Below are 14,970 nucleotides of genomic sequence, written 5' to 3'. Positions count from 1 at the left end.
GGAGCTGTTGATCTGTGAGCCAGAAAATCCATAAAGCACTTCTACCAGGCTCAACAGTAATGGCTCCTGCTGTTTGACATAAAATCAGATTTTGGCTCCAGTGTTACCATCCAGCTACTGTACACCAACGTGATGTGCAGAGCTGACTTTGGACCACAGAATCCATCCCAGTCTGCATGCTAAAGAATTGCTTAAACTGAGGAATGGCTGGGGAACATTCAGCAACATCAGCCGCTATTATCACTCATCTTTCCAGTATGGCATCATCCAGCACATCCGACACTACTACATGTAAGCCTCAGAGCATTCCTCAGCCTTTTTCAAGTAACAACACTTCAACGGAGACTCAAACTTGAAAAAAAGGAGTGTGCGCTGAGGTGGGATAAATCAAGGCATAAACATTGTTTCAGATCTAACCCCCCTCACGCAGAAGGCTGGCAATGAGTTTTTCTTTCAGGGATAATTCTGGATGCTACAGAAGCAGCCTGAGCCAGCTCAAGAGGTACAGTATTTGCATGGGAGCTATGGCTTGTAGTGGAGAAGGTCCCAAACGCCTTCTGCTTCCCTACTTTTAGTTCCTTAGTTTTACATCTACTCTGAGAAAAATATCCCACTCTGCTTCGCACTTTATTTAGTCCAGAGAGGTCAGAGAAATGGGAAGAAAAACACCTTAGTATGGTTTCTACACACAAAAATTTAACATCTGATATTTTGTCTGTGTGGATGGATGCTGCTTCCATGCCAAGTCCCACTGATTTTGGTGGGATACCAGGCACAGGCTAGAAAGCATCTCTAAAGCTCTATACTACAAAATACCATAAAGTAGTTTTAAGAGCATTACAATTTTTTGTCCATTTCCCTCTAACCTTAATGTTCCCTCCCCAGACAAACTGTACAATTACAAGGGATGCTACACTGCTGGGCAGTTTACTGGCTCTCTGAATCTAGCCTTGCCAAACTTTGGGGCAATTATCTAAATATCAACCACAGTTCATACTGGAAAATTCCAGTATCACATTTTAAATTATTTTTGTGATGTGTACCATTCTTACTGCACTCTGAAGATCTTAAAATCCCTTGAGAACTCCTTATAGCACAAGTCACAGTGAGTGATTCCAAACTGATGCTGCTGGGTCCATTCCCACCCCTGCCCTGGGTCCCAGCCCCATGGGGCGGAGGGCACAGGCAGAGCCCCTGGAAACCGAGATGCCCATGTACCCTTCCCATTTAAACCCAGAGAAACCTCAGGTAACCCAGCACTGGGCCCATCAAGGGAAACTATGGGAGAGACCACCTTGCAGGTCAGATCTATGCTTTCTGGGTTGAGCAATACCACCAGCTCCCAGGGCCAAGGGGACGGGCAGCCCTGTCCTGTCCTGCCTGCCGTCTGCCACAGGAATGAGGAGCCAGAGGCAAGTTTATTTGGGGTGTTAATCACCAAATCACCTTAGTCAGGCTGGTCTTCGGCCCGCCAGATTTAAATGCCACTCATCACAGGAGCTGCCCGGGGCTCCCGAAGGAGGGAAGGGTCGCGAACCCAGGTTTGCCAGCACCCCCTCACACCCTACCTTGACGAAGAGGGAGATGTCGTATTCCTGCTTCTCCTCATCCTCCTCTTCCTCCTCCAGGGCGGCCGGCGAGCCCGTCTCGTCCTCCTCGTTGTCCGCCCGGCCCCGCACACCGTTCAGGTTCCGACCTGCCGCGGCCCACTCGCTGCCCTCGGGGCCCGGGGACCCGCCGCGCTGTCCCGCCGCCGCCGCGCCGCCGTTGCCTGCCCTCGGGACCGCGCTCCCCGCTCCTGCCACTGCCGGGGCAGCGGCTCCCGGCTCCGCCCCCGGAGACTCCCCACCGTCCTCGCCGGCGGGGACACCCGGCGACAGCCCTCGGCTGTCGGCCTCCCCTCCGGCCGGCAATGCCACCTCCGCTTCCCCGCCGCTCTCGGGAGCCACCTCGCTCCCCGACGGGGCCGCCGCCTCCTCGGGGGCTGGCCCCGCCGGGGCTGTCTCCAGAACCGCATCCTCGGGGGCTGGCCCCGCCGGGGCTGCCTCCAGAACCGCATCCTCGGGGGCTGGCCCCGCCGGGGCTGATGCCGCAGGCTCCTCGAGGTCTGTCCCCTCTGGGACTGCCTGCCCCAGGGCCTTTTCGGGGTCTGTTCCCGGCGGAGCTGTCGCCTCCAGCTCTTCCAGGTCTGTCCCTGACGGGGTTTCCTCCCTCACCATCTCCTCTGGATCTGTCCCCGCCGTCTCTTCAGGTTCTGTACCCGCCGGGGCTGTCGCCGCAGCCTCCTCGGGGTCTGTCCCAGACGGGGCTTCCTCCCTCACCGCCTCCTCGGGGTCTGTCCCTGCCGCTTCTCCGGGGTCTGTCCCAGACGGGGCTTCCTCCCTCACCGCCTCCTCGGGGTCTGTCCCTGCCGCTTCTCCGGGGTCTGTCCCAGACGGGGCTTCCTCCCTCACAGCCTCCTCGGGGTCTGTCCCCGCCGGGGCTGTCGCCGCAGCCTCCTCGGGGTCTGTCCCAGACGAGACTTCCCCCCTCACCACCTCCTCGGGGTCTGTCCCTGCCGCTTCTCCGGAGTCTGTCCCAGACGGGGCTTCCTCCCTCACCATCTCCTCTGGATCTGTCCCCGCCGTCTCTTCGGGTTCTGTACCCGCCGGGGCTGTCGCCGCAGCCTCCTCGGGGTCTGTCCCAGACGGGGCTTCCTCCCTCACCATCTCCTCGGGGTCTGTCCCAGACGGGGCTTCCTCCCTCACAGCCTCCTCGGGGTCTGTCCCCGCCGGGGCTGTCGCCGCGGCTTCCTCGAGGTCTGGCCCCGCCACTTCTCCGGGGTCTGTCCCCGACGGGGCCTCCTCCCTCACCGTCTCCTCGGGATCTGTCCCCGACGGGTCTGTCTCTGCGGGGTCTGTCCCCGCCGCCACTTCGGAGTCTGTCCCAGACGGGGCTGTCGCCGCAGCGTCCTCGGGGTCCGTCCCCGCCGCCTCTCCGGGGTCTGTCCCAGACGGTGCTTCCTCCCTCACCACCACCTCCGAGTCCGCTATCGCTGCAGCCTCTGCGGGGTCTGTCCCCGACGGGGCTTCCTCCCCCGCCGCCTCCGCGGGGTCTGTCCCCGACGGGGCTTCCTCTCTCACCGCCTCCTCGGAGTTAGTCCCCACCACCTCTCCGGGGTCTGTCCCTGACAAGGCTTCCTCCCTCACCGCCTCCTCGGGGTCTGTCCCCGCCGCCTCCTCGGGGTCTGTCCCAGACGGGGCTTCCTCCCTCACCGCCTCCTCGGGGTCTGTCCCCACCGGGGCTGTCACCGCTGCCTCCTCGGGGGCTGTCCCCGCCGGGGCCGCCTCCACCTCTTTGGACTCCGTCCCCGTCGGGTCCACGGCCGCGTCCTCGGGCTCTGTCCCCGCCGGGGCTGCCTCCTCGGGCTCCGTCCCCGTTGGGGCCACCGCCGTGTCCTCGGGTTCTTCCCTCTCCGGCGCGGAGCCCTCGGGCGCTTCTATCCCCGCGGCCGCCGCCACCGGCTCCCCTCCTGGCAGACCCTCGCCCCCCGGGCCGCCCCCGTCGGGCTCTGGCTGCTCAGCCCCCGCCGGAGCCTGCTGCCCCGCGCCCGGCCCGCCCAGGGTCTCCGCCGCCTCCTCGGGGGAGCCGCTCCCCGTCCCGCCGGTGCCCTCGGGGGGCACCGCCGCCGCGGCCGCCTCCTGCCCAGCCGCCGCCTCCCCGTTCAGCCGTGGCGCCTCGTCGGCGGGGGACCCGTCCGGGGACTCCGCCGCCCCCTCGGGGGACACCCCGGGCTGCGGCTCCCCCGCCGCCGCCGCTTCCTCATCGCCTCCTTCCCGCGGGACGTGGCTCCCCTCCGGCGGCGGGGCGCCAGGCCGCCCCGGGTTCTCCGCCATGTCGGCCTCCCCCGGGGCCGCTGCCCAAGAGCGCGGCGGGCGGGCGCGTCCGGCCGCCGGGACCAGCGGGGACCAGCGGAGCCGCCGCCGCCGGGGATCAGCGCCGGGCACCGACGGCGGGGGGGTGGGGGGGGTGGTGGTGAACGGACGGCGGCGCCTGCGCACGGCCGCCCCCGTGTGTGTGTCTGTGTGTGTGTGTGTGTCTGTGTGTCTGTGTGTGTGTGTCTGTGTGTGTCTGTGTGTGTGTGTGTGCGTGGGGGCGGCAGCCACAGGTGCCCGCGCTCCTCCTTTTCCTGCGCCAGCCCCGCACAGGACAAGACCAGCGGGTCCCTCCCCCCTCCACTAAATCCCTTTTGGGTGCAGCTGGCACGGGAGAAGGTGGCGAGAGCGTGGCCATGGTGGCACCAAGCGCTGCCAGGCCTCCCCTCAGCTATCTCCTCCCGACCTGCCGGCTGCTTGCAGGTGCTCAGAGAGACTGGAGTCTTTGCAGAGTGGCCAAAAAGCTTGCCCTCCCCCCCCGCACCCCCCACCTTCAGCGGTCCCCCCGGGGCTGGCAGGCCATGCCCGGCAAGCACCTGCTGCCTGCCCTGCCCAGGCCTCGCCTCCCCCCCCAAAGCCCCCCGAGCCCCAGTTCTGCCCTCACTTTTTCCCGTCGCTGCAGCTCAGGGCCTCAGGCGTGTTGTGTCCCGCAGACCCCCAGGCACCCTGCTGCCCTCCTCAGCCACTAGCCTGGGCCACTGGCCGGTGGGACTGACAGCCACCCAGGGGCTGAGGGCTTGCTGGCCACCAGAACAGGGAGAGGAACAAGGAGAGATGCCATTTTCCAAAACCATGTTTACGAAGGGAACCACTAATACCCCCACCGCTGCTGACGCACTGAAACTGGCAGAGCCCCGTCAGTCTTGGGTTTCTTAAAAATACGGATGAACCAATACCTCATCTCAGCAGCTACATAGCATCTCAAACATATTCCCAAGCCATCTTTGGGTTGCACCAAACATTGTTAAGAGGGAAAATGTATCCTTATCAACTTTCAAAAGTTGTAAGAGGGAACATTGAAACACTCTGTGTAAAAAAACTAGATTTGCATACTTTTAAGTAGCTTTCCTTCGTATGTGAGCATGTCAAGTGCTCTGCACCTCTGGAAGAGTTTGCATTTAAATGTGATGAGAAATACAGCGTTCTGTTCAGAGCAGGCAGCTGGTGTGAAAGAAGCGGTAACTTTTAGTTTGGGTAAGGCAGCTGCAGATTCATCCCGCAGGCCTTCTTCTGTTCCAGATAAAAGACATCTTTTCACACTTTTGGTAATTCCTCTGTCTTATGGAGGCATTTTACACAGAAAAGGACAATCAGCAGGTTCTGGTATGAGGATAAGCTGCAGTAGTTTTGCTTGTAGGCAAGAAGTCATTTTCTAGGAGATGCAGCCCGCTCTAGTCCCACCCTTCTCAGAAGTGATTTATGTGAAAGCGCTACTTATGCTATTTGAATGGAAAATAGCTGACAGGAGTGAGGTATCATATTAAAAAACATGCAGTTAAACAGTTTTATGTATGTGTATATAAACCCACCTTTTTATATTTGAGAGTGGAAAGAGCAGGGACAGACTGAACACAGGGTTTTGAAATGGGTGGGAAGGGAGAAAATGCAGCCAATGAGATGGGAAATACAGAATAAATCATTCGGTCAGTGCTCTGATAAAAATAAACAGACAAATAAATAGACTATCCTGCAGATATTTTTCATAGAATTTATCCTTGCCCAGAGGTGCATTGCCAGTGAGAAAAAAAAACAGGGGCAGTCATGCTCAGAAGGGATGTTTCTTGAAGGTTTAGGAATGGAGGCTCAGCATCTGGCAATGGAGGTCTTGCAGCTGGACCAATTGTAAGGTAATTATTTCACTTCTGTCTTAGGGGTTCTGACATCAGTAGAATGACACATCTCAGTCATCTCTTGGTTTACTTGTCCTAACCCTTGCTGAAGGGTTCCTAACCCTTGGCCTGAAAGCTGGCCACATCCCCCAGATGCCATACAAGTCCCAGCTTTCAGATATGAGACAGAACGGTCTTCAGCCATGCAGACCATCCACCATCACTGCCATGTTGTCTCCTGTCCAGTGGTGAATAGAACACTGGCTGGAAGGAAGGCTCACCTTAGGTTTCCACAGTGGGAAGGAATAGCAAAGCAATATCCATGGCATAGAAGCGGTGGGAATTTCTCAGGAGAAATCATTGCAGGTTATAGACACAACTACTGAAGTCAACTGGCTATGTTTGTATGAATACTGTGTTTGGCTGCACCCCTTGAGAAGCCCTCTCCTGCTCCCAGTCCCCATGAGCTCAGCTTTGCTCAGCTTTGGGCTGAGGGTTCCCTCCCTCTGCAGCCCCCTGCAGCACTGCCACCTCTGGCTCACAGGAGCTGCCCGTGCTGGAGCATTCCTCCTTTCATCTGTCCCTTGGATCTGCACCGCTTCTCTAAATACTTCTTTTGGTATTAGTTTCAGGTTTTGCTCAGGTTGTGAGTTTGACATGGGACTTGCATCCTGCTGATCTGATGGAACTACCTGAGAGATGATTGTCTCTCACCTACACTTACTCATTGCAGAGCTTATTCATTAACACCAGTATCCTATTTTTATCTGACTATTCCCTGCTCTGTAGCTCTTAGTACAAAACAAGGTGAGGATTTTAAGGCTGGCAAAAAAAAAAAAAAAAGCTTTCAGTGATAAACACTGCCTGATTATTAACACCGGGCAATGTTTAAGCATAACAAAAGATTAGCTCTTTAAATACTCATGGAAGTCTGACAAAGGCAGAGCAGAAAAGGACTAACAGCTGATAGAGCCAAGTTGTTAATTACCTCGGTAGGATAGAGACGAGTTTAAGGTATAGTGGTTGATACAGTTACCATTTTTATGGAGTAATGACTGAGCAGTTTGTAACAGATCTTGCTGTGGTTTTCCTCAAGTATAGGAACAGACATTTTCTAGTTCTGCTGGAACTGAGACCTAGCAATGACACTGGGTTAATGTTGCTGCTCTAGCAGGTTGCCCTGCTGGTGCTTATGCCACGAGGTCTCTGTGCAAGCAGGAGAGGCAAAGTAGGAAGTCAGAGAGCCAGCGGACAGAGTAAAGAGGGATGGGGTGGGCACAGCTCAGAGGAGAGCTGGCCAGTCAGCCCAACATTGTTCCTTGTCGCTCTTCAGCATCATGGTTTCACAAAGGCAGCTTTGGAAATACACCATTAAAACTAGATCTGTCCCAGTGAAATCCCAGAACTTTGAATATCTGTTGTTCTGTGCTCTCTGCATTCAACACTCTTCCCCTCTACCTCAGTTACTTAACAATTAATCTTTCCTGCTCCACGCTCCTCCTGTACACTACCTTCAAGCTCTTTACACCCCATCTGTTTCTAAAATAGGCCCTCAGCTAATAAATATTTTCTCAGTTCAGCTTCAGGAAAGATTACTGCACACCTTCTTCATTTAAAAGATGAGTGCAGGTAATTAAATATCACAGATGTTAGACATTAGTGGACAACATGAAGATCCCTTTATAGCTTGTTAGCAAACAAGTTATATCCCTGGGGGTTATCAGTTAGGCTGTACTTACCTGGATTATTGTAACTTCTTTTTCTTCCCTGACTGTATAGAGGTTGTAGTTTTTGCAGCTCAAGGGAAGGAAGAAATGTCAGCCCCACCGCAGACGGAGGTATTTGTTCATGCCTCTGCGACTCCAGTTCACAGTCCTGTGCAGTGCCAAATACACAGATGTCAAATATTTAACAGTTTGCCCTAAGTGAACTGGGGTAACGGAGTCAACAAGGCTTTTTTGCCTCCCTGTGCTGGCTGCTGCCTCCCACAGAAGCCTGTGCTGCCTATTTCCTGCTGCCTGCTCTGGCTGAAGTTGTGTTGTTTCATCAAGCATGTGCGTCTGCTTTTCCCAGGGTTTGTCACATTTCAGAAGTGAAGCTAAGTATCCCCAGCCCAAAAGCTGTCTGCACATGGTCTGAATTCTCCTTGTTTCTGCCAGATGCTGAGTAATTGCTATTTTGCACTGAACTCAGTGGGAAATAGGGGTGAACAGAGCCTCCAGAAATCAGGTGGCATTTATGGGGTTCCCCACCATGGGATGGAGGGAGGAATCTATCAGTGTAAACGTAGACAGGTAGAAACTGCATATCTGCAGATCCTAGAGCCAACAGAGATCTAGTGAGCAGAGTCAGTGAAATGATTCTTCTCATCCTGAGGTAGATGTCTAAAGCAGACCAGATGGTCCTTGACAGAAAAGTGACTATTTCTCTGCACTGTCTGTACAAGGACCTGCGGGTGACTGGCTCAGGAGGATGACGTCTGTGCTGGACATATCTAAGCTCATATGAGATGAATCCTGTCCCAGGTGATTCCCTTACAGACTGAAATGTGAAAATGGACAGTCAGCAAATTGTGGGTCAAAGCCCAATTACTTTTTCTGCATTATTTTTATTGCAGCTGGAGGTTTAACTGGAATTTTGACAAATTACTTGTGGTATAAAACATTATCCCAATTAAAAATATGACTGCCTAGCCAGCCCTTTGTGATCGAAAAAAAGAAACCCAAAACTGTATTAACATCTGTATGTAAGCCAGTGCTGTATTATCCTATTTAAAATATGCTATGTCAACTATGGAAAAGACAAACTTGCAAGTGAAAAAATGGTATTGGAGGACTATAATTTTTACCACTTTCAAAATACATGTATGTTTGCTATGTTTGTCCCTGGTTTCTTAAAGTTCTGCCAAGAAGTCAGTGTGGCATTCTGCTGCTCCATGGTTAGAGGGTGTTCAGTCCACACAAACAAAATTAAGAGGGAGAGATGCCTTGTTGAAAATTGCAGCGGCATGCTGCATGTTGGGGGGTGATGCCATTTGTATTTAGTGTTCTGAGCTTCCCAGCACTAAGCTGATTAGGGGCAATCGGCTCCTTTCCCAGCTGCTTAGAGGCAGTCTGCTTGGGAAGAAGGTAGGAATGTAGACATGCAAGGGGAAAAAAAGCCTGGTTGCTGGGCTAGGAAGCACAGAAAGCCAAGCTACCTCTAACCAAGGCTGAAAAAGCAGAGAGGAAGAGTAAGTGCACCTTCTTGCCAGATACCACCAGTCCCTCTCTTCCTTCTATTTGTTACTCAGTTCCCCAAATTCCCAGCATCCCACAAAGCTGCAAGCACCAAAGTAGCCTGTACTTAAATTCTGAATGAATCACTCTGCAGCGTGTTAAAAAAATAGAAGAATTATCAATAACAAAGCTTTCAAAAAATGAACACTGTACTGCTTACTATTTTTTTAAAGTACTTAAAATCTGTTCATTCTCCAAAAGTCTTTGACTTTCCTATTCTTATCTTTTACTTTTCTTTTTGATAAGCAGTACTATCTTAAGGAAGAAATAATGTCCTCCATGTGCCACAGATGAGATAACAAAAGACCTTATATGTAGATTTTTATTGCCAAGTATGATATCTAATTCAATAAAATAGTGGTTTGGAATTAACTTTGAACATGCCCCAGAAGCATCAAGCTCCTAGAAAGTCTGATGACTGTCCTGGAGCCTCTTATTATCTTGTTTACTAGCTAAATAAGGCCAGCTCAGCTCTCACTTTGCTATTAACAGTATGTCTGGCTTGAACTCTGGACCTGCTCTCATTTTGGACAACTCCAGGTCTTTGCCCAGGCTTTTGATTCTGCTTGGGAAATCCCCAATAAACTTACTTCACTGAACTCCCTCTTCTCCATCACTTTCAAATGCCTTTCAGCCATTCCTGTCCCCTACCTCATGCACCATTGCTTAGGGAAGGATGTGCACACAATACTATTTAAAGGAGCATCTTGATTTGCACATGATTCAATAGGATTACTGATATGTTTAAAGCTAAGAGTCTTTGCAAGGATCTGGGTCCTATTAAGTAACTGTGATTTCATTATTATCATCCTCATCGTTCCTGCCTCCCTCCATTTTCTGACACATACTGTGGCACTGCATTTGAGGTGTGAGTTTTCAAACATGATGAACTGCTCCAACTTCAGCTGAATTTCATCTGCTCAAGGCATCTGAAAACTAGTCCTTAAAATATAAGACCTTTGACAAAGAGAACATGCTTTACTTGTTTTGAAAAGTGTCCAGGACATATTTATACTAAAAACTAAATGGATAAACTACATACAGTGTTTCATGTTTTCTGTGTTATAAACGCTGCTTTTCTCACATTGACCTGGTTTACAAAATTGTATATGAAGTCCTAATTAGATCCATCAGAGCATTTGACTGTGGAACCTGGAAATAACTCAAAGCTTTTGCTAAGGTCCAAGAGATTTTCTTCACTTTTAATAAAGTGTCCAGATTTTCTTGAACTCCTCTATTATTTTAATTCCTATTACATTAAACTGTCGTTTATTTTAAATTAGTTTCCTATTTTACTGTGCCTGTTGCATCTTGAAATAGTTTCTTAAAATATAATGCCTAATCACACCTCATTTGACCTTTTTCATACTCTTGCTTCTGTTTTAAATTTCAGTTTACCTTTCATATTTCTTAACAGCTTTTTTTTTTCCATGTAAAGCAGGGTCACATTCTGTGCCATTTCCACTTGAACTTGGCTTTTAATACAATTCTTCTTTGCAAAACTCAAAGAACTTCTAAAACTATTATAGCTTTAAAGATAATTATAGATTTTGGGAGTAAAACTTAGAATAGTTCTAAATAGTCATAAATTTATTTGAGTTAATACCTAGCTGATACAGAAGTAAGTTACACATGTAATCCAGAGGTACAGTGCTCATTTGTCTTTTACTACCAGCGTTGCAGTATTTGCAGATTGATTCTTAAATTACTCAATTCATTAGAAAAAGATCACATCTCTATGTAGTTCTCTATAAATTAATATATAGCTTTCACTAGTACAGAATTTTCTGAAATATTTTTATACGCTGTAATAATAGTCTTGAAAATAGCTTTTCGTATTATCAGTAAAGGAATTGATGTTTTTGCAGCCTTGTAGTGAGCAGCTGGAATAGGTGATCTCCAGAGGTCTCTTCGGTCCTACTTTCCTTTTGGTTAATTTGAATGTGGAATTCCCATGACATCTATGCAGCTGACTTCTTTTCTTTCTTTTTTTTTTAAGGGGGTGTTTAATGAAGCTGGGTTTGGTGAATAATGCTCTAGAAGTGATGATAAAGGGGACGAAACTGTAGAAAAAGGCAAGCACCATCTGCCTTGGGATAGAATTATACACAGTTTGTTCTGTATGGGCCCAGGTCCATTTTTCACTGATGTTCATTTCATTTTATTTGCATGCAGGTTATGCCACAATCTCTTTTTCTTTTTCTTTTTCTTTTTCTTTTTCTTTTTCTTTTTCTTTTTCTTTTTCTTTTTCTTTTTCTTTTTCTTTTTCTTTTTCTTTTTCTTTTTCTTTTTCTTTTTCTTTTTCTTTTTCTTTTTCTTTTTCTTTTTCTTTTATTTTTCCTTTTTTCTTTTCCCCAGGATTAGGAACCCAACCATACTCTTTCTATTAACAGCTTTGACACAGTTTTTGTTGAAATTGTATATTTATTGTTCCTTTTCAGAAGTGCTTACTGACAAAACCCATTTATGCTACAGCTCTTGTAAATGAGCTCTATGGTAAATCAGTAACCAGGCTTATTACTGATTGCTCCTGAAATAAATGGCTCTTCTACCTCTACTATGTATTACTCTTTTCTACTAATTTAGGAGCTGACTTACCAGAGCGTAGTTTAAAAATCAGTAAGAGGCACATGGTAACCTGCTGCATGACTATAATGAAAAGCGTATCATTGTGAGATCTGGGGTGGCATCCAAAGGTGGCCGTGACCTTGGGAGTCCAACCCTGCCAGGCACAATACAAACATAGGAAGACACGTTCCAGAACAACTTAACCATCTAACTGAGAACAGCGGCAGGGTAGGAGCATAGCAAACCATGGGAGAAGGGGGAGATAAGTGTAAAAGAGAAGAGATTGTGCTGATAGGCATTTAACAAAGCAACTGATCTGCTTTGTACATTACCTACCACTTTAAAGACTCCTTAACAATGCTTAGCTTCTGCATGTCAAGACTTTTCTTTAGCCTCCTACCAATACCGAGGTAAAGAAACCTTATCTTTGCTGTATTTATTTTATTTAACAGCATTTTATTTGTATGTTTCTTCTCTGTCCTGGGACAACTCCTACTCTCCCAAATACTAGCAGTTCTGAAAAACACTCCAGCTAATTCCATCTCTCCTGTGGGTGCCAAGTCCTTCTACAAAAGACCCATCTACACAATATGGGACAGAGAGGCTATCCGCTTTCTCATTCTCACTACTGTGGTTTTGAGAAGAGGATCGGTCTGCACAAGTTAAAGAAGAAAAAAAAAAAGAGAGGATGGTGTATTGTACTGACAAATGCAGTGCACCAAACTGCTATCAGAAACAACCCTTTAGGTTGTGCTGTTAAAGACATTTTGCTATGAGAGCCAGAGTCATGAGATATTTTCAGTCAATACAGCTGGAAATAGCTAATGTAGATGGTTGATATAATACAGGCTGTAGCAATTCCTTGAATGCTGTGGGCTACAAAGACCAAAAATACAGAAAAGTGATCTATACAAATTGTTCTAAGCCAACAAAAAATCAAACCTGTGGTAATGGTGTTTTAAGATGTATGTTTGCCTTGGTGAGGCTTGGGGAAGGCTATCAAACTGAGTAAGTGCGCTCAGGACACCTGGTTACTGTGGTTGCTGCAGCTATCGGTGGACAGAGGCCAAGCTGAGCAAGCAGCTGTGAAGATCGCAGGCATCCAGGAGGAAAGGCAGGGTAGGGGCATGATGCTGCAGAGGTATGGCAGGAGCTTGGCAAGTAGCACTGGATGACATCCAACCCTCAGAGGGCAAGGGTGATGATACTGTGAAAGGGGAATCCCTTAGGATATCTGGATTAGTCCAGGGAAGGAAAGGGAACATAATGGGAAGAAGTATGACCAGGCGTGAAACCACTTTCAGCAGTTCTGAGAGGAAAAACACTCTTGAGAGATTTGCAGGACTGGATCTGCTTAGCTGAACAAAAAGAATAGTGAGGAGGGACTCCAAATAAAGCATTAAACATCAGGAGACTTTTTGTTACAGTGGAGAAAAACATAACAAGAACAAATGGCTATCAGTGAGAACCAGGCAAATTTAAGCTAGGAACAAAACATAACTTTAACAATATTTAACATCAGAACAAACTGTTAAATAAGGCTGGGAATTTTCTTTTTATCTATTTTCTTTTGGGGGCATGTGCTTTGCTCAAGCTGAAGTTAAAGTAAAAGTAGTGAAATTTTGTGTACTTTATATATTCACTTTAAGATGATAGGCTTGCTTTAAAGAGGGTCAGACCTCTCTCTGTCTATGGGAGGCTGTTTTAAGGGGAACAAGTCTATCTGTGAGAAATTAACCCAGAGAGGCTGCTTGGCAAATAATAAGCACTTGAAAGAGGTAAAATGAAGACTTTACTGAGTAGAATTTTTAGTGAAACCTCCTAGAAAAGAAGGCCTTCAGGATGGCTGTAGGAGACGTAGGAGGTAAAGCTCTTTGGGTAGCCTGTGAAGGAGCCACCACTGTGTGGAAAGATCTTCCTGGCTCTGGGAAGGAATCAGGGGTGGGCATTTCCCCTCCAACAAAAGAACTGGATTGAAAAGTGACTGGCACACTTAAAGTGTGCCCTCCCACACAGGACTCTGAGAAGCCCTTCCTTGAACCTTGTTGATGAAGAAGATCCCCACAAGTCAGTGTTGCTGAACCAGTCAGGCTTTTATGAAGTTTGTATAATCTAAGAAGAGAAATATCTAAAATGCCGTATCATACACTGGTTTGCCATGCTTGACTGTGGGTAAAGTGTGAGTATGGGATTGAGTTCTTTTGATCATCTTTTAGATTCAACTGGATGGTTGGGTTGCTTTGAGCTTTTAAGTCTGTGAATGTGTTGGACATTCGTTATTGTAAACTAGGTGATTATTTGGTTCAGGTTTAAGAAATCAAGATTTTCTGTTGCATATATATGCAAATAACTGATAGTACAAACATTTCAATGTCAATATAAGGAAGCAACTGAGAATGTGCTTTTGTACTTGCAGTATATGGGAGTCTTTTAAATTTATTTTAATGAAAACTGTGTTATTGATAGCCAAAATTAATCTTCAATGTTAAGATATGCATATCCTTTTTTAAAGTCTACAGCCAAGGAATTGTTGCAGTACTGTCTTGTGAATAGGCTTCTATGCAGGAAAAAACCTCAAGTCTTCTGAAGTATTGTCACTGATACCAGTGCCATGCGTTTAAACTGCTAACTATATCTGCCCATGTGTAGCCATTACATAGGTGCAATGAAAATCTATTCTGAGGAATATTAAATAAACCAGTGGTTTAAATGAGTGTTTAGGAAACAGTTACCTATAGGGCCACATGTTTATTCTTTCTCCAAACATTTTCCATTTAATTATAATCAAGTTCTGTATAGTTTTTGTTTGGTTGGGTTTTTTTGTGGGTTTTTTTCGTTCTGGTTAGCTACTTTTCACTTGAGAAGTGAGGATTTTTGATGCAGATGCATGTAATAAAAGTAGCCCTTCTGAGATCGTGCTTTTCCTTCTACCACTAGATGGTAGTGTGTGTTGTGTAAAACATTTGAATGGCACTGTTCTAGTGTGCATTTAGCTATTTACCCCAGGAATCTTTTATTCCTGCGTGTAAAGAAAACATTATCGTTAATCATTGTCACTTACATTGAAAGATACACTCTGCCCCCAAACCTGAACATTGGGGGTGAAGATACATTTTTTTCTTGGTTTGCCAGCTCTTCCTGTCAAAGCGTACTTTGCTTTCCCTTCCTATGTAACAAAAAGAAACGATTGATCTGTCATTAAACCCTAAGATTAGGGAGAATCAGGTTTAATTTTTCTTCGAAGTCTATGACTAAATTAATGCGGGGGTGGTGGTGGTTGTCTGAACTTCTAAGCTCTTAGGGCAGATAGGTCCTTTGACTGTGGAGTACTGCAGCACTTGATAGGATCTGATAATGATCTCAGCTGAGCTTTAGGAGCTG

At 47.8% G+C, this 14,970-nt stretch overlaps 1 protein-coding gene across 3 annotated transcripts in view; it reads right to left on the bottom strand.

The window, feature by feature from the left end:
- The window catches only part of CLIC6 (chloride intracellular channel 6), a 34,618-nt gene extending 30,594 nt beyond the window's left edge, over positions 1-4,024 (bottom strand). The window contains exons 1-2 of one of the 3 annotated variants that reach the window (XM_074814311.1): positions 3,084-4,023; positions 1,569-3,041 (exon numbers count right to left, since the gene is read on the bottom strand). In XM_074814311.1, coding sequence (XP_074670412.1) covers positions 1,569-3,041; positions 3,084-3,875 — 2,265 coding nt within the window. In that variant the 5' untranslated portion in view covers positions 3,876-4,023. Of the gene's footprint in view, positions 1-1,568 lie in introns of all 3 variants that reach the window. The other 2 variants (XM_074814312.1, XM_074814310.1) reach the window with 2 other exon arrangements.
- Positions 4,025-14,970: the final 10,946 nt, after the last annotated feature.

This window comes from Strix aluco, chromosome 2, assembly GCF_031877795.1.
Source record: "Strix aluco isolate bStrAlu1 chromosome 2, bStrAlu1.hap1, whole genome shotgun sequence".
Taxonomy (NCBI): domain Eukaryota; kingdom Metazoa; phylum Chordata; class Aves; order Strigiformes; family Strigidae; genus Strix; species Strix aluco.
The sequence above is the reverse complement of the archived record's forward strand: the minus strand, read 5'-3'. Positions and strand labels throughout refer to the sequence as shown.